Raw genomic sequence first — 26,705 nt, 5'->3', positions numbered from 1 at the left:
CTACTAAAAATACAAAAATTAGCTAGGTGTCATGGCACACGCCTGTAATCCCAGCTACTCAGGAGGCTAAACTACGAGAACTGCTTGAACCTGGGAGACGGAAGTTGCGGTGAGCCGAGATCACACCACTGCACTCCAGCCTAGGCGACAGAGCAAGACTCTGTCTCAAAAAAAAGAAAGAAAGCTGGTTAGACAGGGTGATGACTTTTGATTAAAAATCTGAGAGATTTGAGGGAAATAAAAGAACTGGCACTGTGTCCCAGAAGGTTATAAAATGAATTTTATTATCTTAGTTGGGTAGGGGAGATTACCTAACTCCCCTAAATGAGTTAGGTAATCTAACTCATTTAGGGTACCTAAATCTTTTTATTGGAAGTCTACACCTGAACTTGTCTGCTGTGGAGCCCCTGGGGTGTATAGCTTGAATACGGGGGCAGAATCCCAAAATTGCAGCCTGCCTAGCGAGTATGCTACAGGTCAAGGGGTGGACTGTTTTCATAAGAAAGTGAGGTTTCTTAGAATTTAAAAATAGAGGCTGAGTGCGGCGGCTCATGCCTGTAATCCTAGCACTTTTGGAGGCCAAGGCAGGCAAATCACTTGAGGTCAAGAGTTTGACCAGCCTGGCCAACATGGCAAAACCCCATCTCTACTAATAATACAAAAATTAGCCAGGCGTGGTGGTGCATGCCTGTAGTCTCAGCTACTCAGGAGGCTGAGGCAGGAGAATCGCTTGAACTCAGGAGGCAGAGGTTGCAGTAAGCCAAGATCACACCACTCTCTGGGTGACAGAGCAAGACTCTCTCAAAATAAATAAACAAATAAATAAATAAACCAGAAGGAAAATAGTGGCTGAGGGCCCAGACCTGGAGTCGGACTGAACCCAACTTGATTCTTGTCTTTACCCCTTTAAGCAAAGTGATAGTGCCACCTTGAACCTCAGTTTACACATCTGAAAAATGGGTATACTATTAGTTCCCGTGAGAACAGTTGCCGTGAGAGTTAAATCCAAGGACACACTGTGTCCATATGGTCTCTGTTGCAAAAAGGGTAACGTCTTTTTCTCTTGTCATGTTTCCATTGCTGGAGCTCTGCGGAGAACCACCATAAAGAAAAGCAAGACAGATTTGCTCAACCCCGAAGAGGCTGAGGATCAGCTGGCTGATATAGCCTCTGTGGGTGAGTCCCTTCCTCTGCCACCTATCAGTTGTTCATCACCTATCACCCAAGAGACATGTTGGGATGGGGGCAGAGGGCTTGCAAACCGTGCTGCCTGGATTTGGGTCTCAGCTCCACCCTTTCCCACCTGTGCGTGTGTCCTGGGCAGATTACATCATTATGGGAATAACATCCGTGCCTAGCTTCTCATTATTTTGTGGGAATTCAACTAAATGATCCCCATGAAGCATGGCGAACCAGCACCTGGCAGGGACGAAGCTCACAGTCAAGTTGGTGAATGTTTGTGACTCATTCGGGAAGTATTCATGGGGAACCTGCTTATATTAGGTGCTTGGTTGCAAACAAGACAAGGCAGTCACGAGGCTGAGCTGGGAGGATCACTTGTGCCTGGGAAGTGGAGGCTGCAATAAGCCATTATTGTGTTACTGCACTCCAGCCTGGGCACAGAAAAAAAAAAAAGACACAAACTGAGCCAGGCACAGTGGCTCATGCCTGTAATCCCAACACTTTGGGAAGCTGAGATGAGCGGATCACCTGATGTCGGGAGTTCGAGACCAGCCTGGCCAACATGGTGAAACCCTGGCTCTACTAAAAATACAAAAAAAATTAGCCTGTAGTTCCAGCCACTCTGGAGGCTGAGGCGGGAGCATCACTTGAACCTGGGAAGCAGAGGTTGCAGTGAGCTGAGATCTCATCACTGCCCTCCAGCCTGGGCAACAGAGCAAGATCCTGTCTCAAAAAAAAAAGAAAAAAAAGACACTAACCAAATCCCTACCTACATGGAGCTCACAGTCCAGTGCAGGAAATAGAAATTAAACAGAGAATTACACAAATAAACCTGTAATGGTAATGGCACTTCAGGGAGAGGCTCTGGGCTTAGCTTGCTCTAGAAGGATGGGGAGCAGTCAAGGAAGGCTACCTGGAGGAAGTGATGGTTAAGCTGGGAACTGAAGGATGGGTAGGAGATCACTGTGGTGGTGATAGCAGAAGGAACAGTGTGAAAGGCAGGGCTCAGACCTTTGCCACCACAAGGGCCAGAATTCGAGGGAGGAGGGAACATTTATTCTTTCCCTTCTCACTCCTCTGTCCTATTGATTCATTGGCTGTGATTATGTTGATTTTGACCTTCTAAAGTGAGAATGTATTGTTATTGTTGTTGTTGTTCTTTAATGGGTTTTTGTTTTTAATGGAAGGAAGAGCATCCAGGCAGAGGAAATAAGACTGGAATAAGATTGAAGGGAGAAGGAATTTAGGCTGCTTGGGAAACTATGTGGCCGCAATTTAGAGGAAGAAAGGATGGCAAGAGAAAGAGGAAGGGAGGAAGAGAGGGAGGGAGAGAAGTGAAGGAAGGAGGGAAGTTAGTACATCCATGTGTTTCTGATCCATAGTTTCTGATCCACTATTTCGTATTCCCCTTTTATCGCTTGCCCCTAGTTTATAACCTTATTGCTGAGTTTAGGCATAATTTCCATTGCGATCACATATCTCGTAGGGTGGATACACTATGGTTTGTTTAGCCATAGCTCTATTATAGGGTGTTTGAGTTGTTTCCAATAATTTCTCTTACGAAGAACACTGCTGTGCACATTTACGTACAATGACTCCCCCCCACCCTTTGGGCGTATTTCCTTGGGGATAATTATAGGATCAAAGATATTAACAGCTTTTCAACTCATTATTCAAAGAGCCATTCTGAGTTTCAAAAACATGGAACCCATTTATAAACCTGCCAAGTATGCATATGTTCATGGATTCCCCACCCAGGCCATCGAATATTACCAATTTAATTTCCTTTCCCAGTTAAGTGGGTTTGTAATGAAACCTTAAAGCTTGTTTTCATTTGCATTTTTAATTTCCAGCCAAAACACGCTTTTCTTTGTAATAGAGAACTCATTCTGCTTCCACTCGCGTGTGCATCTGTTTAATCTCCTGTAAGCAAATGTCAAGAATTGGAGCGCTCAATAGGTGTCTTGAGTATTTGATCAATTATGTCTGTCTCACGTGTTACGTTACCTCCATTGTTTAAAATCTGTTTTATGACCAGGCACAGTGGTTCACGCCTGTAATCCCACTGCTTTGGGAGGCCAGTGCAGGAGGATCTCCTAAGATCAGCAGTTCAAGACCAGCCTGGGCAACATAACAAGGCTCCATCTCTGAAAAACAAAATGTTGAAAAACTTAGCCAGGCATTATGGCACACACCTATAGTCCCATCTATTTGGGAAGCTAAGGCAGGAGGATTTCTTGAACCCAGGAATTCAAGGTTGCAGTGAGCTATGATTGGGCCACTGCACTGCAACGTGGGCAACAGAGTGAGAACCTGTCTCTTAAAAAAATAAAATAACATACATTCTTAAAAATCTACTTTGTTGGCCGGGCGCGGTGGCTCACGCCTGTAATCCCAGCACTTTGGGAGGCTGAGGCGGGTAGATCGCTTAAGGTCAGGAGTAGGAGACCAGCCTGGCCAACATGGTGAAACCGTGTCTGTACTAAAAATTCAACAATTAGCTGGGTGTGGTGGCGTGAGCCTGTAATCCCAGCTATTCAGGAGGCTGAGGCACAAAATCACTTGAACCCGGGAGGCGGAGGCTGCAGTGAGCCGAGATGGCACCATTGCCCTCCAGCCTGGGCAACAAGAGTGAAACTCCATCAAAAAAATAAAAAATCTGCATATACATATATATGTATATATTTTTTTAATTTATTTATTTATTTATTTTTTTTCTGAGATGGAGTCTTGCTCTAGCACCCAGGCTGGAGAGCAGTGGCGCCATCTCGGCTCACTGCAGCCTCCGCCTCTGTTAACAAGGCAGGTGACATTGCAGCTTTCTAAACAGACCCAAAACCCAGGCCAGTGGCTTGTTCTTTCATAGCCACGTTTGCTACCGGCAAATCCACCGAAACCCACCTCATCAGCCTGATTACTCAAAAAGACAAAGAAAGGAGCCCCCAATCTAGCCAGTGGTTTTCTAGACCACCCCAAAAGAGATCTCTGGAATTCCAGGATTCTGGCAAGGAATCACATTTAGCTTTATTTATTTATGTAAAGAATGCAACAATACAGGCTGGGTGTGGTGGCTCACGCCTGTAATCCCAACATTTTGGGAAGCTGAGGTGGGAGGATCGTTTGAGGTCAGGAGTTTCAGACCAGCCTAGGCAACATAGTGAGACCCTGTCTCTATCAAATATTAGCTGGGCATTGTGGCACACGCCAGTAGTCCCAGCTACTCGTGAGGCTGAGGTGGATCACCTGAGCCCAGGAGGTCAAGGCTGCAGTGAGCCGCAGCATGCCCCTGCACTCCAGCCTGCGTGACAGAGACTTCATCTCAAAAAAAAAAAACAAAAAAAAGTAATAATACAGTAATGCATATTTCAAAGTAAGGTGGGAGCTATGTGGTATTTGCGTTCACGTTCACATTATACCACAGTATGCACAGTCCTTTTTTTTTTTTTTTTTTGAGACAGTGTCTTGCTGTGATGTTCAGGCTGGAGTGCAGTGGTGCAGGCATAGCTCACTGCAGCCTCAAACCCCTGGACTCAAGTGATCCTCCCACCTCAGCCTCCCGAGTAGCTGGGACTATAGGTGTACACTGCTACACTCAGCGAAGTTTTTTATATTTTTTAATAGAGATGGGATCTCAATATGTTGCCTAGGCTGGTCTCAAACTCCTGGCCTCAAACAATCCTCCTACCTCCACCTCCCAAAGCAGTGGGATTACAGGCGTGAGCCACCACACCTGGCCCACATGCAGTCTTATATAATTGGTGATTCTACTGCGCTGTTGAATCAGTTGATAAACGCACTGTAAAGCAGGTTCATTTCTAATTGATGAACTTACTGCTGAAATAAGGAACTTGAATCATTTACGTGAAAAGTTGAGCCATGTTGCTGAAAGGATATCAATTTTTTTTTCTTTTTTTTCTTTTTTTTGAGATGGAGTCTTACTCTGTCGCCCAGGTGGGAGTGCAGTGGTGCGATCTCGGCTCACTGCAACCTCCGCCTTCCAGGTTCAAGCGATTCTCCCACCTCAGCCTCCAAGTAGCTGAGACTACAGGTGCACACCACCACGCCCGGCCAATTTTTGTATTGTTAGTAGAGATGGGGTTTCACCATGTTGGCCAGGCTGGTCTCAAACTCCTGACCTCAAGTGATCTGCCCACCTCAGCCTCCGAAAGTGCTGGGATTACAGGTGTTAGCCACCACACCTGACAGGATATCAAATTTCATTTAGACTGCAGGAATACGTTCAAGAGATCTATTTTGTACAGCCTGGCGACTGTATTAATAACAATGTATTATATACTTGAAAATTGCTCAGAGAGTAGGTTTTAAGCATTCTCACCGTGAGAAAAGTGATAAGCATATGTAATAATGCATATGTTAACTAGCTCAACTGAGCCACTCCATAGTGTATACATATGGTCAAAATATCATGTTATGCACTATAAATAGATACAGCCTGTATCTGTCAATTTAAAATAAATGAATAATAACTTTAAAAAGAAAAATAACAGTATGGCTGGGCACGGTGGCTCACACCTGTAATCCCAGCACTTTGGGATGCCAAGACGGGCTTGAGGCCAGGAGTTTGAGACCAGCCTGGCCAACATGGCGAAACTTTGTCTCTAATAAATATACAAAAATCGGCTGGGCATGGAGGCGGGCGCCTGTAATCCCAACTACTTGGGAGGCAGAGGCATCACTTAACCTGGGAGATGGAGGTTGCAGTGAGCCAAGATCTGCACTCCAGTCTGGGTGATAGAGTGAGCCTTTATTTATTTCTGTAAAGAATGCAATAATACAGGCCTGGTGTGGTGGCTCATGCCTGTAATCCCAACGTTTTGGAAGGCCAAGGTGAGAGGATCATTTGAGGCTACAGGCGCATGCCACAGTGCCCAGCTAATACTTGATAGAGACACGGTCTCGCTATGTTGCCCAGGCTGGTCTCAAAACCCTGGCTTCAAATGAGCCTCCCACCTTAGCCTCCCAGAGTGTTATGATTACAGGTGTGAGACACTGTACCTGGCCTGTATTAAAAAAAAAAAAAAAGAAGAAGAAGAGGAAAGAAGAAGAAGGAAGAAGAAGAAGAGGAGGAGGAATGGGAAGGGGAAGGGGAACAAGAAGAGGAAGCAGCAGCAGCAGCAGCAGCAGCACAATGATAAATAAGTAAAATGTGGAGCATATGAAAACAAAACAAAAAAAAGTTGATCCATTATGAATGGAAGCTGCCATTGTAACTCTGCTTTTTTAGGAAAACCAGACCCCATTTAGATGATTTTATTTGTTTTTAAAGGCAGGTTCTTGCTCTGTCACTCAGGCTGGAGTGCAGTGATATGATCATAGCTCTCTGCAGCCTGGAGCTCCTGGGCTCAAGCGATCCTCCCAGCTTAGCCTCCCAAGTAGCTGGGACTACAGGCACCACCACACCCAGCTAATTTGTTGTTGTTGTTGTTGATGTTGTTGTTGAGATGGGGTCTGGCTATGTTGCCCAGGCTGGTCTCAAACTCCTGGCCTCAAGTGATCCTCCTGCCCTGGCTTCCCAAAGTGCTGGGATTACAGGCATGATTTTTTATTAATTTATTTGCAGCTGACAAATGGTAATTGTGTATGTTTATGGGGTACAGTGTGATGTTTTAATCTATGTATACATCATAGAATGATTCAGTCATGCTAATTAACACATCCATCGCCTCACCACCTCACCGTTTTTTGTGTGTGGGGAAGGCATTAAAAATCTCTTAGCAATTTTGAAATACGCAACACATTACTATTTATTAATAATGCAATATAAATACACAATAATGTATTAATGCATCACTAAATGCGATGCAATGCAATGCAATAGATCACTAAAACTTACTCCTCCAGTCTAACTGCAACTTATACCCTTTGATCAACATCTTCTCCTTCTCAATCCCTCCTCCTCTCCTGCAGCCTCCAGGAACCACCTTCCTGCTCTTTCTATGAGATCAATTTTTTTTCATTTTAAGCTCCCACATGTGAGATCATACTGTAATTGTCTTTCTGTGCCAGCTTATTTTACTCAGTATAATGTCCTCCAGTTCTGTCCCTGTTGTCATACATTACAGAATTTCTTTCTTTTAGGGCTGTATAATATTCTATTTGTATATATACCACATTTTCTTTATCCATTCATCCATTGTGGGACACTTAGTTTGCTTCCATATTTTGGCTATTGTGAATAATGCTGAAGTGAACGTGGTAGTGCAGATGTTCTGAAAATACTTAAATGTCAGACCTGAAATGGTAAAGATGCTCCAAGAAAACATAAGGAGAAAGCTCCATGGCATTGGTCTCGGGAATGATTTTTTGGACAGGACCTCAAAAGCACAGGCAACAGAAGCAAAAATGGACAAATGAGATCGTATCAAACTAAAAAATTTGTGCACAGCAAAGGAAGCGTTCAGCAGAGGAAAGAGACAACCTAAGGAATGTGAGAAAACGTTTGCAAACAATACATCTGATAAGGAGCTAATATCCAAAATATATAAGGAACTCAAACAACTCAACAGCAAGAAAACAACCCAATTAAAAATGGGCAAAGACAGCTACTCGGGAGGCTAAGATGTGACGATCCCTTGAGCCCGGGAGGAGGAGGTTGCAGTGAGCTGACATTGCATCACTGCACTCCACCCTGGGCGACAGAAGGAGACTGAGACCCTGTCTCGAAATAAAAAATAAAAATGTGCGAAGGATCTGAACATACATATCCCAAAAGAAAAGACATACAAGTGGCCAACAGGTATATGAATAAAATGCTGAACATCACTCATCATCAGGGAAATGCAAATCAAAACCACCATTAGCTATCACCTCACACCTGTTAGAGTAGCTATTATCTTTTTGTTTGTTTGTTTGTTTTTTGTTTTTTGTTTTGTTTTTGAGAGGGAGTCTCACTCTGTCGCCCAAGCTGGAGCGCAGTGTTGTGATCTCAGCTCACTGCAACCTCTGCCTCCTGGGTTCAAGGGATTCTGCTGCCTCAGCCTCCCGAGTAACTGAAATTACAGGCACACGCCACCATGCCCAGCTAACTTTTGTATTTAGTTTCACTATGTTGGTCAGGCTGGTCTTGAATTCCTGACCTCAAATGATCTGCCCTCCTTGGCCTCCCAAAGTGCTGGGATTACAGGTGTGAGACACTGTGCCCAGCCTAGAGTAGCTATTATCAAAAAGACAAATGAGGTTTGTTGAAGTTCTAACCCCTGGTACCTGCAAATGTGGCCTTACATGAAAATAGGGTCTTTGCAGGTGGTAATCAAGTTAAGATGAGATCAAACTTAATTAGGGTGGGTCCTAAATCCAACGACTGCTGTCTTTATAAGAGGAGAAGCAGGCTGACCAACATGGTGAAACCCCATCTCTACTAAAAATACAAAAATTAGCTGGGTGCAGTAGTGCACACCTGCAGTCCCAGCTACTCAGGAGGCTGAGGCAGGAGAATCGCTTAAACCCAGGAGGTGGAGGTTGCAGTGAGCAGACGTCATGCCACTGCACTCCAGCCTGGGTGACAGATGAGACTCCATTTCACAAGAAAAAAAAAAGACAAATCATAACAAGTGCTGGCAAGGATGTGGGGAAACGGGGATCCATTTACGTCGTTTTAATAATACAGGCTCTATATGGGTGGTATTGAGTTCCCAGAGTTGCCATTACAAAGTGTCACAAACCCAGTGGCTTAAAACAACAGAAATTTCTTCTCTCACAGTTCTGGAGGCCAGAAGTCCAAACTGAAATCAAGGTGTCAGCAGAGCCACCACGTTCCCTCAGAAGGTTTTAGGGGAGAATCTGTTCCATGGTATTTTCTTAGTTTCTGGTGCTGCCAGCAATACTTGGTGTTCCTCAGTTCATAGATGCATAATTCCAGTCTCTGCCTCTGTTGTCATATGGTCTTCTTTCTGTGTTTCTGAATGCGATTCTTTTTTTTTTTTTTTTCTGAGACAAGTCTCACTCCATCACCCAGGCTGGAGTGCAATGGCACGATCACAGCTCACTACAACCTCAACCTCACGGGCTCATGCAGTCCTCCCACCTCAGCCTCCCGAGTAGCTGGGATTACAGGCGTGTGCCACCATGCCCGGCTAATTTTTGTATTTTTAGTAGATACGGGGTTTCACCATGTTGGCCAGGCTGGTCTCGAACTCCTGACCTTATGATCCGCCCATCTCGGCCTCCCAAAGTGTTGGGATTACGGGCACGAGCCCACTGCACCTGGCCGTAATTACTTTACTTTTTGTAAATTTTTTTTTGTAAATTTCATGTAGCCTGAGCATACAGTGTTTATAATATATACAGGAGTGTACAATAATATCCTAGGCCTTCACATTCACTCACCACTCACTCACTCCCTCACCAAGAGCAACTTCCAGTCCTGCAAGCTCTATTCATGCCAAGTACCCTATGCAGCTGAACCACCTTTTCTCTTTTATGCTGTGTTTTTACTGTACCTTTTCTATGTTTAGATATGTTCAGACACACAAATACTATGATGTTACAGTTGCCTACAGTATTAAGTACAGTAACATGCTGGGCAGGTTTGTAGCGGAGGAGCTACAAACCACGTAGCCTGGGTGTGGAGTAGGCTACAACATCTAGGTTTATGTAAGTTCACTTTAAGATGCTCACACAAGGACAAAATTGCCTAACAATGCATTTCTCAGAACACGTCTCCCTCATTAAGCCACACATGGCTGTATTACAATTTACATATAATTTTAAGCGTATATAAATTGCCAGAAATCACCAGATGAATCCTTGGCGGTGACATACCCCTTCCCCCACCATAGAACATTGCAGACTGGCCCGGACGCGCAGTATCTCATGCCTGTAATGCCAGCACTCTGGGAGGCTGCAGCGGGCAGATCACTTGAGGTTAGGAGTTCGAGACCAGCCTGACCAACATGGCAAAACACCATCTTTACTAAAAATACAAAAATTAGTTTACAGTCCCACCAACAGTGTAAAAGTGTTCCTATTTCTCCACATCCTCTCCAGCACCTGTTGTTTCCTGACTTTTTAATGATTGCCATTCTAACTGGTGTGAGATGATATCTCATAGTGGTTTTGATTTGCATTTCTCTGATGGCCAGTGATGATGAGCATTTTTTCATGTGTCTTTTGGCTGCATAAATGTCTTCTTTTGAGAAGTGTCTGTTCATGTCCTTCGCCCACTTTTTGATGGGGTTGTTTGTTTTTTTCTTGTAAATTTGTTTGAGTTCATTGTAGATTCTGGATATTAGCCCTTTGTCAGATGAGTAGGTTGCGAAAATTTTCTCCCATGTTGTAGGTTGCCTGTTCACTCTGATGGTAGTTTCTTTTGCTGTGCAGAAGCTCTTTAGTTTAATTAGATCCCATTTGTCAATTTTGGCTTTTGTTGCCATTGCTTTTGGTGTTTTGGACATGAAGTCCTTGCCCGTGCCTATGTCCTGAATGGTAATGCCTAGGTTTTCTTCTAGGGTTTTTATGGTTTTAGGTCTAACGTTTAAATCTTTAATCCATCTTGAATTGATTTTTGTATAAGGTGTAAGGAAGGGATCCAGTTTCAGCTTTCTACATATGGCTAGCCAGTTTTCCCAGCACCATTTATTAAATAGGGAATCCTTTCCCCATTGCTTGTTTTTCTCAGGTTTGTCAAAGATCAGATAGTTGTAGGTAAGTGGCGTTATTTCTGAGGGCTCTGTTCTGTTCCATTGATCTATATCTCTGTTTTGGTACCAGTACCATGCTGTTTTGGTTACTGTAGCCTTGTAGTATAGTTTGAAGTCAGGTAGTGTGATGCCTCCAGCTTTGTTCTTTTGGCTTAGGATTGACTTGGCGATGCGGGCTCTTTTTTGGTTCCATATGAACTTTAAAGTAGTTTTTTCCAATTCTGTGAAGAAAGTCATTGGTAGCTTGATGGGGATGGCATTGAATCTGTAAATTACCTTGGGCAGTATGGCCATTTTCACGATATTGATTCTTCCTACCCATGAGCATGGAATGTTCTTCCATTTGTTTGTATCCTCTTTTATTTCCTTGAGCAGTGGTTTGTAGTTCTCCTTGAAGAGGTCCTTCACATCCCTTGTAAGTTGGATTCCTAGGTATTTTATTCTCTTTGAAGCAATTGTGAATGGGAGTTCACTCATGATTTGGCTCTCTGTTTGTCTGTTGTTGGTGTATAGGAATGCTTGTGATTTTTGTACATTGATTTTGTATCCTGAGACTTTGCTGAAGTTGCTTATCAGCTTAAGGAGATTTTGGGCTAAGTCAGTGTGGCGATTCCTCAGGGATCTAGAGCTACAAATACCATTTGACCCAGCCATCCCATTACTGGGTATATACCCAAATGACTATAAATCATGCTGCTATAAAGACACATGCACACGTATGTTTATTGCGGCATTATTCACAATAGCAAAGACTTGGAACCAACCCAAATGTCCAACAATGATAGACTGGATTAAGAAAATGTGGCACATATACACCATGGAATACTATGTAGCCATAAAAAATGATGAGTTCATGTCCTTTGTAGGGACATGGATGAAACTGGAAACCATCATTCTCAGTAAACTATCGCAAGAACAAAAAACCAAACACTGCATATTCTCACTCATAGGTGGGAATTGAACAATGAGATCACATGGACACAGGAAGGGGAATATCACACTCTGGGGACTGTGGTGGGGAGTGGGGAGGGGGGAGGGATAGCATTGGGACATATACCTAATGCTAGATGACGAGTTAGTGGGTGCAGCGCACCAGCATGGCACATGTATACATATGTAACTAACTTGCACAATGTGCACATGTACCCTAAAACTTAAAGTACAATAAAAAATAAAAATAAAAAATAAAAAATAAAAAATAAAAATACAAAAATTATTCAGACGTGGTAGTGGGCACCTGTAGTTCCAGCTACTTGGGAGGCTGAGGCAGGAGAGTCACTTGAACTTGGGAGGCAGAGGTTGCAATGAGCCAAGATCGTGCCACTGCACTCCAGCCCGGGTGACAGAATGAGACTCTATCTCAAAAAAAAAAAGAAAAAAAAAAAAAAGGAAAAGAACATTTCAGACTGATACCAGTTACACTGGCTCTTGATCCCTTGAATGTGGCTGACCCTGAACTAGGATGTACTTCATAATAACACGTCCGGCTGGGAATACTTAGTACAAAAGAAAGAGTATAAAGTATCTTTTGAGTCCACCTTGATATTGATTCCATGTTGAAATGGTAATATTTTGGATGTATTGGGTTGAATAAAACATCTCATGAAAATGATTTTTAAAAATCTAGAAATTGTCTGCAATTATAATTCCAGACCACAGAGAAAAACGAGAGACAGGAATGTATAGAAAAAGGGAACGTGGGTCAAAGTGAGTATGAAATTCAACTAATAGAAGTGACAGTACCTAGCATGGGGTCCAGCACTTAGTAGGTGTTCAATTAATATTCATTTCCCTCTCCCTTACCAGTGAAGGGTATGCCTGTTGTGGGGATGTGTCTTCAGGCTGAGTGGTCAGGAAGGACTTTCTCAATGGCTGGCACGTGAACCTAGTCATGATTTCAGCTCTTGAGGTTGTACTAGAGGATTTATATCCAATAATCGTAAGGTACCACTTAGCATCATGCTAAGATGTATTAATTCATTTATGCCTTTGGATGGCCCTTTGAGGTAGGAAGTGTGGTTGTCTCCAGTTTACCAAGGTGGCTTGCCCAAGGTCATCTGCTGGTTGGTGATTAAGCCAGGTTTTCAGTGTGGCTCCAGCAGGAGTGGGGGCTGGGGACCTTCTACCTGCTGTGGTTTCTCTCTCTCTCTCTCTCTCTCTCTCTCGATCTGTGGAACATCCCCTCTGACCCCCAAGGTCCCAAGGGTCTTATTTCTTTTGGCCAAGCCCTTTGGAGACCTGCAGATCTGGACACATCTTTGAGAGTTTCAGGGACTAGGGCCAGAAATGCTGGGCAGGGTCATGAGGAGCTGCCACTGGGGTTGAGAAGGTGATGGACATGAGGGGAAGGGTCTTTGCAGAAAGGAGAGGCGTCCCTGTAAGCAGGTCACAGCCACTGGGCCTGGCCAACTGCAGCCGAGTGGAATGTGCCCCTGCCCCATGACCATATGCCCCAGGTGTGCAACGTGGTGGCCGAGAGCACACACTCTGAACCATCTTGACACATCTTCACTGGTTACTAGACCCCCCTCAGCCTGTTTCCTTGGCTGTAAAATGGGGATAACGCTGGTCCCTACTTCCTAGGGCTCTGAGGAGGAGTAAGTAGCTTGTCGTGTAAAACATGTTCCCTGCAGTGCCTGGTGCCTGCTAAATGTTCCATAAACGTCAGCTGTTATTTTCATTCAGGGGAAGCTGAAATCCATATTTTCATGGAAAATCTCCCAGTTTTTAAATGTGGACCAATAATTTCAGCTTTCACAAACCCAGTATGAGTCGGTATGGCCCCTAGGGTGCCAACTCAAAATCTCTGTTGAGAATTTTGCTGATAGGAAGTGGCCTCCTTGGAGGTGTTTGCTGTGTCCTGTGTCTGGCAAGTGGGGTGGTTTTGATAAACGTGCTGGATGGATGTATGGGTGAATGGATAAATGGAGGAATGAATGGAGAAACAAATGAGCAAATGAATAATGAATGGATGGATGAATAGATGAGCGAATGGATGGATGAATGGATGAGCAAATGAATGATGTACACACAAAGGAATGGATAAATGATGAATGTGCTAATGAATTTAAGAATGATGAAAGAATGAATGAATAAATGAACAAATGGATGGATGAAAGAATGAATGAATGTACTAATGAATGAATCAATCAATGAAGAACCATTTAAAAATGAATGCAACTGAGGGTTTATAAGAAAAGATATCTTAAGCCTGGGCATGGTAATTCATGCTGTAATCCCAATGCTTAGGGACGCTGAGGCGGGAGGATCGCTTGAACCCAGGAGTTCAAGACCAGCCCGGGCAACACAGGGAGACCTCATTGCTACCAAAAACAAAATTGTTTTAATTAAGCGGGCATGGTGGTACGTGCCTGTAGTCATAGCTACTTGGGAGGCTGAGGTGGGAGGATTGCTTGAACCCAGGAGTTCAAGGCTGCAGTGAGCTATGATCAAGCCACTGCATTCCAGCCTGGGCAACAAAGCAAGATCCTGTCTCAAAAAAAAAAAAAAAAAAAAAAAAAAGATGTATTTTAGAAGGTAAATTCAATCTGTCCAAAACTGAGCTCTGACCTTCCCCTAAACCTGTGCCCATTCAGTGGATGAGAGCTCCATCCCTTAAGGGGTTCACCAATTCATCCATTCCTTTGTATGTACATCATTCATTCACCTTGGCTCATCCCTCTCTCTTACATCCACACCGTTCCATCAGCAAATGTTGAATCTGTCTTAAATGATTCATCCCAAATCCTCCCCGCTTAACTACCACCCAACTCCAGCCCCCATCCATCATCATCATCACTTGCCTGGATGGGTTCAGTCACCTCCAGCCTGGTCTCCCAGCTCCCGTCCTCACCTCTCACTGTCTACTCTCCCACTCGGCAGCCAGAGGGTGCCTGTGAACACCCAAGTCAGGTTCCATCCCTCCTCTACTCAGAACCCTCCACGGCTCCCACCTCACTCAGGGTAAAAGCCAAAGTCCTCCTTGTGGTCCACCAGGCCATGCATGATCTGCCTGTCACCTCCCTGCCTTCACCACCTTCCTCTTTTCCCCTCAACCACTCCACTCCAGCCACACTGACTTCCTTGTGCTCTTCCCCAAAAATGTCGGGCAGGCACATTCATGCTTCAGGACCTTAAATTTGCCGTTTCCTCTACCTAAGATACTAAAGTAACAAGTCAACACACCCACCTTGCTCCCAGTCCCTCTGTGATGCTTTACTTTTTCTCTTAAAAAAAAAAAAAAAATTGTTATTTAAAAGAACTTGTCTCACTGCGTTGCCCAGGCTGGTGTCAAACTCCTGGCCTCATACAGTCCTCCCATTCCAGCTTCCCAAAGTACTGGGATTAGAGGCATGTGCCACTGCACCCATCCCAACTTTTTTTTTCCCATAGCACTTTTCATTTTCCATCCCACTGTTAATTTACTTATTACGTCCACTGTCTGTCTCCTCCCCTTAGAGGGTCAGACCCCGGAAGTCGAGGCTCTGTTGCCTAATGTATCCTGACCCCCTGGAACAGAGCCTGGCACAAAATAGGTACTCAATAAATGCATAAGAGCAAAACTATATGTAGGCAGAGGACACACCCAGCTTATTCCTCAGTGATCACTTCTAAAGTTAAATGTCCATGGAAAACAGTCTCATCCACATCTCTTTCTGGAGGCCTTCCAAGCGTGCTCCATGCAGCTCTGTTGCCTGCCCCTGCATCAGGGAATGGAGGCTCTGCTTTATCCTGCCCTGTGGTGTGACTCCCAGAGGCATCAGATGTGGCTGGGAGTGGGAGACATGGAAAATTGGCTCCTGCAACAGAGAACTATCAGCCTTCCCATCAACATCCTGCTAATTGGTTACTTCTAATTCTGTTATTTTTCAGGGGCACTGTCTTCTCATAAGCTCCATCTATGCAAAACTAAGCCCATGGGTCATGATGGTTCCCTCAGGCCAGAGGCTTGCTGGAGAGACTAATGGATCCCCTGGCTAAAATCTGTGCTTGGGCTGCACATTGGTTAATTTCTTCTGAAGGAACAGCCTGAGCCTGACATTCTCCATCTTTTCCCTGGCAGGTTCTCCCTTCGCCCGAGCCAGCATTAAAAGTGCCAAGCTGGAGAACTCGACCTTTTTTCACAAAAAGGAGAGGAGGATGCGTTTCTACATCCGCCGCATGGTCAAAACTCAGGCCTTCTACTGGACTGTACTCAGTTTGGTAGCTCTCAACACGCTGTGTGTTGCTATTGTTCACTACAACCAGCCCGAGTGGCTCTCCGACTTCCTTTGTGAGTATCACCCAGCCCCACCCCTGCCAACTCCCTGATCCCTCCCTCACACCCTTTTTCCACTTCTCTTTCTCTGGTAGTATGTGTATCTTCTTTGGTCCTCATTGAATCTGCCCTTTCCTTTAGCCATTTCTATAACTGTCACTGGGGCCAATGTTGCCGTTGCTATGACAATGGAACCCATCTCCCTTAGACCTGAGAGCTGGAAGCTGGAATTCAGACCAACAAATGCTCCTGTGATTCCTTTCTAAGAGAGAGAGACAGAGGGGTGCTGGTGAAGGGGATGTTGGAAGAGAGACAGAGGAAGACGGAGCTCATAAGATAGACAGATAGAAACAGAAACATACATGTATTAATAATTTTTATGTACATCTCTGGAAATGTTCATAACTTATGGTTAAGAGAGGATGCCTTAGAAATAAGGAGTGGCTTATATGTTGCCCTCATTTTCTCTACTTATTTCTGACTCTACTTCTCTCTTCTTTCAAACCTTCTGCTTCTTTCCTGTTAGGTTGGTGCAAAATTAATTGCATTTTTTGCCATTTTTTTTTTTTTTTAACCACAATTACTTTTGCACCAACCTAATACTTCCTCCCCTGCCCTTTTTGGCTTCCTTATTCATTCATAGAACATCCCCTCCAGTATCTGCGAGAGCGTTTTGCTCCCTCAAGGTACAAGGCCCACTAAGGCTTTGCCCTCTGGGCCTATTCCCAGATTCTATGTGAGTTAGCATGAGATAGTATCAAAATTGAGGGCCAAGTGAGGGTGAGGAAAAGCAGCAAAAGATGGGGAGATGTCTGAGCAGGATTTAAAAAGTAAAGAGCTCTGAGGAATCAACAAGAGCAGTGATTGGGGCCAGGCATGGTGGCTCACACCTGTAATCCCAGCATTTTCGGAGGCTGAGGTGGGTGGATCACTTGAGGCCAGGAGTTCAAGACCAGCCTGGCCAATATGGTGAAACCCTGTCTTTACAAAAAATACAAAAATTAGCCAGATGTGATGGTGCACACCTGTAATCCCAGCTACTCAGGAGGCTGAGGCACTAGAACTGCTTGAACCCAGGAGGCAGAGGTTGCAGTGAGCCAAGATCATGCCACTGCACTCCAGCCTGAGCAACAGAGAGAGTGTCTGTCTCAAAAAATAAAGTAAAATAAAATAAAATAAAGAGTAGTGATTGGGCAGTGAGGGGGGCAGGTGGATGCCCTGGCTTTGGCTCACAGGCCCCAAGTAAGGACTTCTCAAAACGTCTTTTGCCTACTGGCTGTCTAATTTATTCACTGACCTTCTGACCTGGTTCAGAATTGACTTAGGACAGCAAGAAGAGACAGTCTAGTCTTTGACCTAGAAAGGCCCGTGAGCCTAGTCCAGGCCATTGTCTTCTTATAACCCTCCTTGTTCCCAGTCACGTTGGCTGACCCCCCAGGACACCCCTCAGGAACCAGTTCTCCTTCCCAGGGCCCTGACCTAGTTTCAAACTTAGTAATTGTTTTTAGTCCCTCTGGAGTCTCTTATAAATGAGGACTCTACTTCGTGTTTTAACTTCCTCTAATACTCTATTTTTAATCTCCTATATTCTCTCTACTAATCATCTTGTACAGTCTGTCCTGGTTCAGGAACAAGGGACTGAGACTTCCTGCCTGGGTCCTCAGTGTCTATAAAGGTCCTTTACTCATTCCCACTTTCCCTTTGAGAAAACTGAGACACAGAGAGGTTAAGTAGATTGCCCAGGATCACACATTAGCTGGGCATGATGGCGGGCGCCTGTAATCCCAGCTACTTGGGAGGCTGAGGCAGGAGAATCGCTTGAACCTGGGAGGCAGAGGTTGCAGTGAGCCCAGATCATGCCACTGCACTCTAGCCTGGGCAACAGAGCTAGACGCCATCTCAAAAAAAAAAAAAAAGATACACATTAATTTCAGAGATGTCAAAATATAAACAAAAATGTATATCTTGGCATCAGTGAAGTGTAGTTGTTTCTCTGGATCTCAGACTCCACATCTATGTGGTGGAAACTGGATTTGATGGTCCTGAAAGTTCTTCCAGATGCAACAATGCTAAGGATAAGTAATTCTTTCAAGTCTTGTGCATCACTTGCTATCATGTTTCCATGGTAACTGAGGAACAAGATCTCAGAAACTCTTCAATCCTCCCAGAGTTACTTCTGGTGGGTCTAGGAATGTGTCAGATGTTACAAACAGACTTCCTCTGCTGATATTTTGGTCCTAGGAACCCTAGAGTTCCCCTCAGACACTAAGATCTCCTTAGCGTCCTATAAATAAGGAGAAATTTTGGTGATAAATACTGTGAAGGACTTTGACGGTCAGTTCAAAACACCTCTTAAAAGCATGACATAGCAAACACCCTTGGCAAATATCTTAGTTCATTTGTACTGCTATAACAAATTACCCGAGACTGGGTAATTTGATAAGAACAGAAATTTATTTTCTCACAGTTCTGGAGGCTGGGAAGCCCAAGATCAAGGCATTGGCAGGTTTCCCTGTCTGGCGAAAGCTACTCTCTGCTTCCAAGATTGCACCTTGAACACTGTATCCTCTGGAAGGGAGGAACACTGGGTCCTTACATGGCAGAAGGTGGAGGAGCAAGAGGGACAAACTTCCTCTGTCAACCTCTTTTATAAGGGCACCTAATCCCATTCATGAGAGCTCTACCGTCATGACTTAATCACCTCCTGAAGGCCCCACCTCTTAATACTGTTACATTGGCAATTAAGTTTCAACGTGAATTTTGGAGGGGACACAAACATTTAAACCATCACAACCACCAAACACAATTAGCTTTGTGGCCTTAATTAGCTATATGAAATTCATGGAAGTTAGTTTCAGTCCTCTGTCTCTTTCCTTTCTGTATGCTTTCTGCTCCTCAGAAACCCTCCTCATCTCTCCTTTCTATCCATTAAGTACCCACGCCCTTCCTAACTCCTCATCTTCCTACCCTACCAAGAAAGCCCTCTCAGAAAAGGATCTGATGTCAGCCATTTATTTGCTGGAGCAAATGCATATCCATGTTTTACCCCTCCCTGAGGCATTTGCAATTTTATGCTTGCTCATCAAAGAACAAAAGGCTTTGTCTTACTCAAGACTTTTTAGGTCACTCACAACACAGGATTTCTAGGGGACATAAGACAAGTTTTCTGAGTTAGGAGAAAAGCCATACCTTAGGTGGGTTGCCTGTGTCGCTCCAACTAAGTACTTAACTTCAGGATTACAAATAGGATATCATTATGATTTCTATTTCCTTTTATCCTTTGGAGCTCAGTCATGTAGAAGTAGATTAAATATAATTGTTAGATCACAGCACCCTGGCATTATGGGGCCGTTATGGTCCATTGTTATTATGTGAATTATTCAGTTAATTAGTTTATTTTTTAAATGTGATAAACACCCAGGAACCCACCAGTCAACACAAAAGTCCTTGGCAATAATCTATATCCGATCCTTCTCATCGAACCAGGGCAAAAACTACAAGATGGAGACCCACTGATATTTTTCTCATTCCTTTTAAAATTGGCCTAAGGTTGGTTAGCTTGTTGGTTGGAGGGTAGGGCATAATTGTTGCTCTTTTTTTTTTTTTTTTTTAGACAAGGTCTTGCTCTGTCACCCAGGCTACAGTACGGTGGCTCAATCTTGGCTCACTGCAACCTCCACCTCCCAGGTTTAAGTGATTCTCATGCCTCAGCCTCCCAAGTAGCTGGGTTTACAGGCATGTGTCACCACACTGGCTAATTTTTGTATTTTTAGTAGAGGCGGGGTTTGCCATGTTAGCCAGGCTGGTCTCAAACTCCTGACCTCAGTTGATCTGACCGCCTAGGCCTCCCAAAGTGCTGGGATTACAGACGTGAGCCACCATGCCCAGCCAGCTCTTCCTTTTTAACAGAGGGGAAACTGAGGCCCATGGGAAGGACACCTTGGACAGGGCGTGGCCACAGTGGGTCATGTATATAATCCCAGCACTTTGGGAGGCTGTGCTGGGAGGATCACTTGAGGCCAGGAGTTCAAGACCAGCCTGGGCAACATAGTGAGACCCCCATCTCCACATAAAAATTTTAAAAAGAAAAAAGATAAGTCAGAAGTTGGGTGTGGTGACACATGCCTGTAGTTCTAGCATGTTGGAGGCCAAATCAGGGAAACTGTTTGAGGCCAGGAGTTTGAAACCAGCCTAACGGCATAGCAAGACCTCATCTCTACAAAAAATAAAAAGTTAAAAAATGATAATAAAAGGAAAGTCAGAGCCACCTGGAACCCCTACCCTCAGCAAGCCTAACCTCCTCTCTCTTTCCTCCTTCTCCCTTCTAGACTATGCAGAATTCATTTTCTTAGGACTCTTTATGTCCGAAATGTTTATAAAAATGTACGGGCTTGGGACGCGGCCTTACTTCCACTCTTCCTTCAACTGCTTTGACTGTGGGGTAAGTGCTCTTGTTTCTAAGGAGTTCATTTCTCCAGCTCTTGCCTGGAATGACAGATACCTGGACACATTAAAGGGAGAAAGGTAAAGTCACCCCTGAATATGAGAGACTCAGATGGATGCAGAAGGAATGAGAAAACAATCCCAAACACTGGCAAGGATACAGTGTACCCAGAACCCTCAACCACCGCCAGTGGGAGGAAAACGTATAGACCCCCTTTGGAAAGCTAAGTGGGGGACATAAGACAAGTTTTCCAAGTTGGGAGAAAAGCCATGCCTTAGGTGGGTTGCCTGTGTCGCTCCAACTAAGTACCCAACTTCAGGATTACAAACAGGACATCAATGTGATTTCTATTTCTTCTTTTCCTTTGTAGCTCAGTCATGTGGAAGTAGATGAAGTATAATTGTTAGATTACAACACCCTGGCATTATGGAGCCATTATGGTCCTTTGTTATTTTGTGAATTACTCAGTTAATTAATTTATTTTTTAAATGTGATGAACACCCAGTAACCCACTAGTCCACACAAAACCTAAGTCCTTGAGAATAATCTACGTCCAATCCTTCTCGTCGAACCAGGGCAAAAACTACAAGATGGAGATATGACCCAGCATTCCATTGCTAGGAATTCATCCTAGAAAATCTCACCCAGATACCTAGGAGACACAGGCCAGAATGTCCCTGCAGCTGGAAGTGAAATTAAGGTTGTTCACAAATAAGTGGAGAATGCCTGGCCCAGGGCAGCCCTAATCATTTACCACAGTCCTGTTGGTCTCAGAAAGCCTTAATAATTTATTTTTTTTATTTTTTATTTTTATTTTTTATTTTTGAGACAGAGTCTCGTTCTGTCACCCAGGCTGGAGTGCAGTGGTGCCATCTCGGCTCACTGCAAGCTCTGCCTCCCAGGTTCACTCCATTCTCCTGCCTCAGCCTCCCCAGTAGCTGGGACTACAGGTGCCCGCCATCATACCTGGCTAATTTTTTGTATTTTTAGTAGAGATGGGGTTTCACCATGTTAGGCAGGATGGTCTTGATCTCCTGACCTCGTGATCCACCCGCCTTGGCCTCCCAAAGTGCTGGGATTACAGGCGTGAGCCACCACACCCAGCCAGCTTAATAATTTATAATAACTGAATGTTGTACTGTTTTCTGCCATTATAGAAAATTATGTTGTTGGAGAAAACAAAATACATACAAACAAACAAACCTTCCCTACATAAATGACCCAAGTAGTTAAAGAATAAAACCAATTTCTTTCCATTAAAAAGAAAAGAAAGCTGGGTGTGATGCCTCATGCCTATAGCCTCAGCTATTCAGGAGGCTGAGGCAGCAGAATTGCTTGAGCCCAGGAGTTGAAAACCAGCCCAGGCAATATAGCAAGACCCTGTCTCTACAAAAAATAATAATAATAATAATTAGCCAGGTGTGGTGGTGCACACCTGTAGCCCCAGCTACTCAGAAGGCTGAGGTGGGAGGATTGCTTGAGCCCAGCAGTTTGAGGCTGCAGTGAGCTATGATCACACCACTGCCCTCCAGCCTGGACAAGAGAGTGAGACCCCATCTCTAAGAAATAAAAGTAGGCCAGGCACAGTGGCTCACACCTATAATCCCAGCACTTTGAGAGGCGGAGGCAGGTGGATCACCTGAAGTCAGGAGTTCAAGACCAGCCTGGCCAACATGGCGAAACCCCGTCTATACTAAAAAAATACAAAAATTAGCCAGGCGTCGTGGCACATGCCTGTAATCCCAGCTACTTGCGAGGCTGAGGAAGGAGAATCACTTGAACCGGGGAGGCAGAGGTTGCAGTGAGCTGAGATTGCACCACTGCACTCCAGCCTGGGTGACAGAATGAGACTCCGTCTCAAAAAAAAAAAAAAAAAAAATTTAAAATGTCCTGAGCAACCTTGTTTGTAATAGTTCCAAGTCTCAATATCCATGTATCCCTTTGCTGTAGAACAGATAAATATTTTGTGGCATATCTATATAATGAAATACTCTGCAACAATCAAAGTCCACCAACAGCAGCCACATGCCCAACAACAGGAATGAATCTCACCCATGTAACATGGCACAGAAGGAGGCAGGAGCTAGCAACTTAAGTCCATACAGTTCATGCAAAGTTCAAGTGGACAAAATTAAACTCTCTCTCTCTCTATATATATATATATATATATTTTTTTTTTTTTGAGGCAGAGTCTCACTCTATTGCCCAGGCTGGAGTGCAGTGGCGCAATCTTGGCTCACTACAACCTCCACCTCCCGGGTTCAAGCCATTCTCCCGTCTCAGCCTCCCAAGTAGCTGGGATTAGAGGCATGCACCACCACCCCCGGCTAATTTTGTATTTTTTGTAGAGACCGGGATTCAGCAATTTGCCCAGGCTGGTCTCGAAATCCTGATCTCAGGTGATACACCTGCCCTGGCCTCCCAAAGTGCTGGGATTACAGGCGTGAGCCACCATGCCCCGCCTTAAACTGTATTTTTTAAGGATGATACTTGAATACGTTAAAAAGGCAAGGACCTCGAAAACACAATGCTCAGTAAAAGAAACCAAACACAAAAGGTCAAGTATTGCATAATTCCATTTGTATGAAATGTCCAGAGCAGGCAAATCCATAGAGACAGAAAGTAGATTAGTGGTTGCTAGGGTCTGGGTGAGGGAGACTGGGGAGTGACTGCTAATGGGGACAGGGCCTCCTTTGGGGGTGATGAAAATGTTTTGGAACTTGATAGAGGTGATAGTTGCAGAATATTGTGCATGTACCTAAAGGCACTGAATTGTGTAATTCAAAGTGTGAATTTTATGTTTTGTGAATTTCACCTCAGTTTTTTTTAAGGTAAGAAAATGGTTATTACAAAATTCAGGATGGTAGTTATATCACAGTGTCTCTGGAAACTTCCAGGGTATCCACATGTCCGTTTTTATTTTATTTTATTTTTTATTTTATTTGAGATAGGGTCTTGCTCTGTTGCCCAGGCTAGAGTGCAGTGGCAGGATCATGACCCTCTCCTGTCTCAAATTCCTAGGCTGAAGCTATCCTCCCTCCTCAGCCTCCTAAGTAGCTGGGACTACAGGCACATGCCACCATGCTTGACTAATTTTTTTTTTGTAAAGTCAGGGTTTCCCTGTGTTACCCAGGCTGGTCTTGAACTCCTGGGCTCAAGTGATCTGCCCACCTCGGCCTCCCAAAGTTCCAGAATTACAGGCATGAGCCACTGCCCTAGCCTTCTCCTAATTGTTGACATAGGTAGTAGTTGCATGACATTCACTTTGTAATTATGCGTTTCAGGAATTCTCAGGCCTGTGGGAGCTCTTAATAAATAAAAAAGAGGCCAGGTGTGGTGGCTCACGCCTGTAATCCCAGCACTTTGGGAGGCCGAGGCAGGCGGATCACGAGGTCAGGAGTTCGAGACTAGCCTGGCCAACACAGTGAAACCCCGTCTCTACTAAAAATACAAAAAATTAGCCAGGCGTGGTGGCGGGTGCCTGTAATCCCAGTTACTTGGGAGGCTGAGGCAGGAGAATCGCTTGAACCTGGGAGGCGGAGGTTGCAGTAAGCTGAGATTGCGCCACTGCACACCAGCCTGGGTGATAAGAGCAAGACTCCATCTCAAAATAAATGAATAAATAAAAATAAATAAATAAATAAGAGGCCGGGTGCAGTGGCTCAATGCTTTGGAAAGTGGAGGCCAACAGTTGGAGAGACCAAAGCAGGAGGATGGCTTCAGCCCAGAAGTTTGAGGCCAGCCTGGGCAATACTAGCGAGACACTATCTCTATAAAAATGTTTTAAAATTAGCCAGATGTGGTGGGGCACACCTGTAATCCCAGCTACTCAGGAGGCTGAGGTGGGAGGATCACTTAAGCCCAGGAGGACAGTGCTGCAGTGAGCTAGGATTGCGCCACTGCACTCCAGCCTGGGTGACACAGTGAGACCCGGTCTCTATAGATAAATGAATGGATGAATGAGGGGGTCAAGGATCCTCACCCGGCTTCCATTTGGAGGGAGGAGTTTGGTTGAGTTCTTGCAAGGTTGGTACCTAGGAAATGCTTGCCAGTTCTGGAGCCCAGACACTGTCCCCGGACATGAGACCAGGTCCTCTGCCCTAGGTTATCATTGGGAGCATCTTCGAGGTCATCTGGGCTGTCATAAAACCTGGCACATCCTTTGGAATCAGCGTGTTACGAGCCCTCAGGTTATTGCGTATTTTCAAAGTCACAAAGTAAGTCTTTGGGGTTCCTGGACATTTGTACAGGGGGTGGGGATGGGGGACATGGTGGGGCCGCCTCCAGAAAGTTGGGAAAGTGAGCCTCGTGCTTCGAGGGCTGACTCCGGGGCCCTGCCTCCCCCGCCTGGCCTGAGTCCTCGCCCGGCCTCTGTCGGCAGGTACTGGGCATCTCTCAGAAACCTGGTCGTCTCTCTCCTCAACTCCATGAAGTCCATCATCAGCCTGTTGTTTCTCCTTTTCCTGTTCATTGTCGTCTTCGCCCTTTTGGGAATGCAACTCTTCGGCGGCCAGTAAGTCCTTCACAGGAATTCCAACTCCTGGTTCCCTGGGGTCAGGCTCAGGGAACACACAGTCCCCTCCACCGTGCAGGCTGCCTTCCTCGTAGCCCAGACACCCATTGCGGTCACCCAAATGGGCAGGGCCCTGGGTACCACTCAGGGTTTCCTGGGGACAGAGATGATGGAGACATTCGTTTCCTTGGAGATGAGATACTGAGCCACACCCTCAGAGCACCTCGGGTGGGGCCAACGTGAAATGTCTGTGTCCTCCCTGCAGGTTTAATTTCGATGAAGGGACTCCTCCCACCAACTTCGATACTTTTCCAGCAGCAATAATGACGGTGTTTCAGGTACAGCCTCCACCTGGCCCCACGGGCCAACACCTCTCAGTGTCACAGATGAAAGTGCCTGCTCCACATCCAAGGGGCTTCCCTGAACTCCTCCTTCTCTACCTGGCCTTTTCACACCACTTTGAAATACAGATTTTATGGTTATCATTATTCAATTATGGTGAGGCCAACAGATCAGGAGATGAATGTCATTGGAAAGATAGTTTGTGGCTGGGCACGGTGGCTCACACCTATAATCCCAGCACTTTGGCCAGGTGTGGTGGCTCACACCTGTAATCCCAACATTTTGGGAAGCCCAGGTGGGCGGATCACTTGAGATCAGGAATTCGAGACCAGCCTGGCCAACATGGTGAAACCCCATCTCTACTAAAAATACAAAAATTAGCCGGGCGTGGTAGCACATGCCTGTAATCCTAGCTACTCGGGAGATGAGGCACAAGAATTGCTTGAACCTGGGAGGCAGAGGTTGCAGTGAGCCAAGATCGCGCCACTGCACTCCAGCCTGGGCAACAGAGTGAGACTCCATCTCAAAAAAGAAAAAGAAAAAAAAAAAAAACCACTTTGGGAGGTCAAGATGGGAGGACTACTTGAGGCCAGGAGTTTGAGACAAGTCTGGGCAACATAGTGAGACTCCGTCTCTGCAAAAAAATAATAATAATAATTAGCTGGGCATGGTGATACATACCTCCTAGCTACTAGGGCAGCTGAAGTGGAAGGATTGCTTGAGCCCAGGAGGTTAAGGCTGCAGTAAGCTACAATCACACCACTATACTCCAGCCTGGGCGAGAGAGCAAAGCCCTGTCTCAAAAACGAAAAGAAAGTTTGTTATACTCACAGATCCTCAGAGAAGGAGCACACCATGCAGGACCAAGCAGAGAAGCAACAGGGTCAAGCAGGAAGAGAAGGAAAATGTGGGCAAGAGGCTTGATTGTGGTTTCCATGGGACGGAATGGGTGAGGCAGAGTAAACAGCTCGAGACTGGCTAGTTTGGATCATTTCAGTGGGCTCTGGGGCAGAGGAGCTGTTCCTACTTGTCTAGGACCTGGCCTTGGGGTGATTAGGGCAGGTGGATAGTGCTGGGAAGATAAAGGAGGTGGTTGGGATATGGGCTGGTTGGGATATTGTTTGGTTAGCTTTTTAAAAGCCTGCTCAGGGCTAAATTGTTTACTACCTCTAGGGACTGGCTAGTGCTGGACGGGGCAGTCCCTCCAGAGTCAGCAAGACCCCAGATGCATCAGAATAAAGAAAATAAAATGCGTGGCCAGGCCAATGAGGTGGTTCATGCCTGTAATCTCAGCTCTTTGGGAGACCA

General features: G+C 45.1%; 1 protein-coding gene across 9 annotated transcripts in view; it reads left to right on the top strand.

The window, feature by feature from the left end:
• The window catches only part of CACNA1A (calcium voltage-gated channel subunit alpha1 A), a 418,584-nt gene that overhangs the window by 292,210 nt on the left and 99,669 nt on the right, over nucleotides 1-26,705 (top strand). For 6 of the 9 annotated variants that reach the window (XM_054673094.2, XM_054673092.2, XM_054673093.2 and 3 more), the window contains 6 exons: nucleotides 1,085-1,176; nucleotides 15,904-16,113; nucleotides 20,427-20,539; nucleotides 24,647-24,759; nucleotides 24,924-25,055; nucleotides 25,321-25,393. In XM_054673094.2, coding sequence (XP_054529069.1) covers nucleotides 1,085-1,176; nucleotides 15,904-16,113; nucleotides 20,427-20,539; nucleotides 24,647-24,759; nucleotides 24,924-25,055; nucleotides 25,321-25,393 — 733 coding nt within the window. The remainder of the gene's footprint in view (nucleotides 1-1,084; nucleotides 1,177-15,903; nucleotides 16,114-20,426; nucleotides 20,540-24,646; nucleotides 24,760-24,923; nucleotides 25,056-25,320; nucleotides 25,394-26,705) is intronic. The other 3 variants (XM_054673090.2, XM_016935247.4, XM_016935248.4) reach the window with 1 other exon arrangement.

The sequence above is a fragment of the Pan troglodytes genome, chromosome 20 (genome assembly GCF_028858775.2).
Source record: "Pan troglodytes isolate AG18354 chromosome 20, NHGRI_mPanTro3-v2.0_pri, whole genome shotgun sequence".
NCBI lineage: Eukaryota > Metazoa > Chordata > Mammalia > Primates > Hominidae > Pan > Pan troglodytes.
This window is presented reverse-complemented; position numbering and strand designations above follow the sequence as displayed.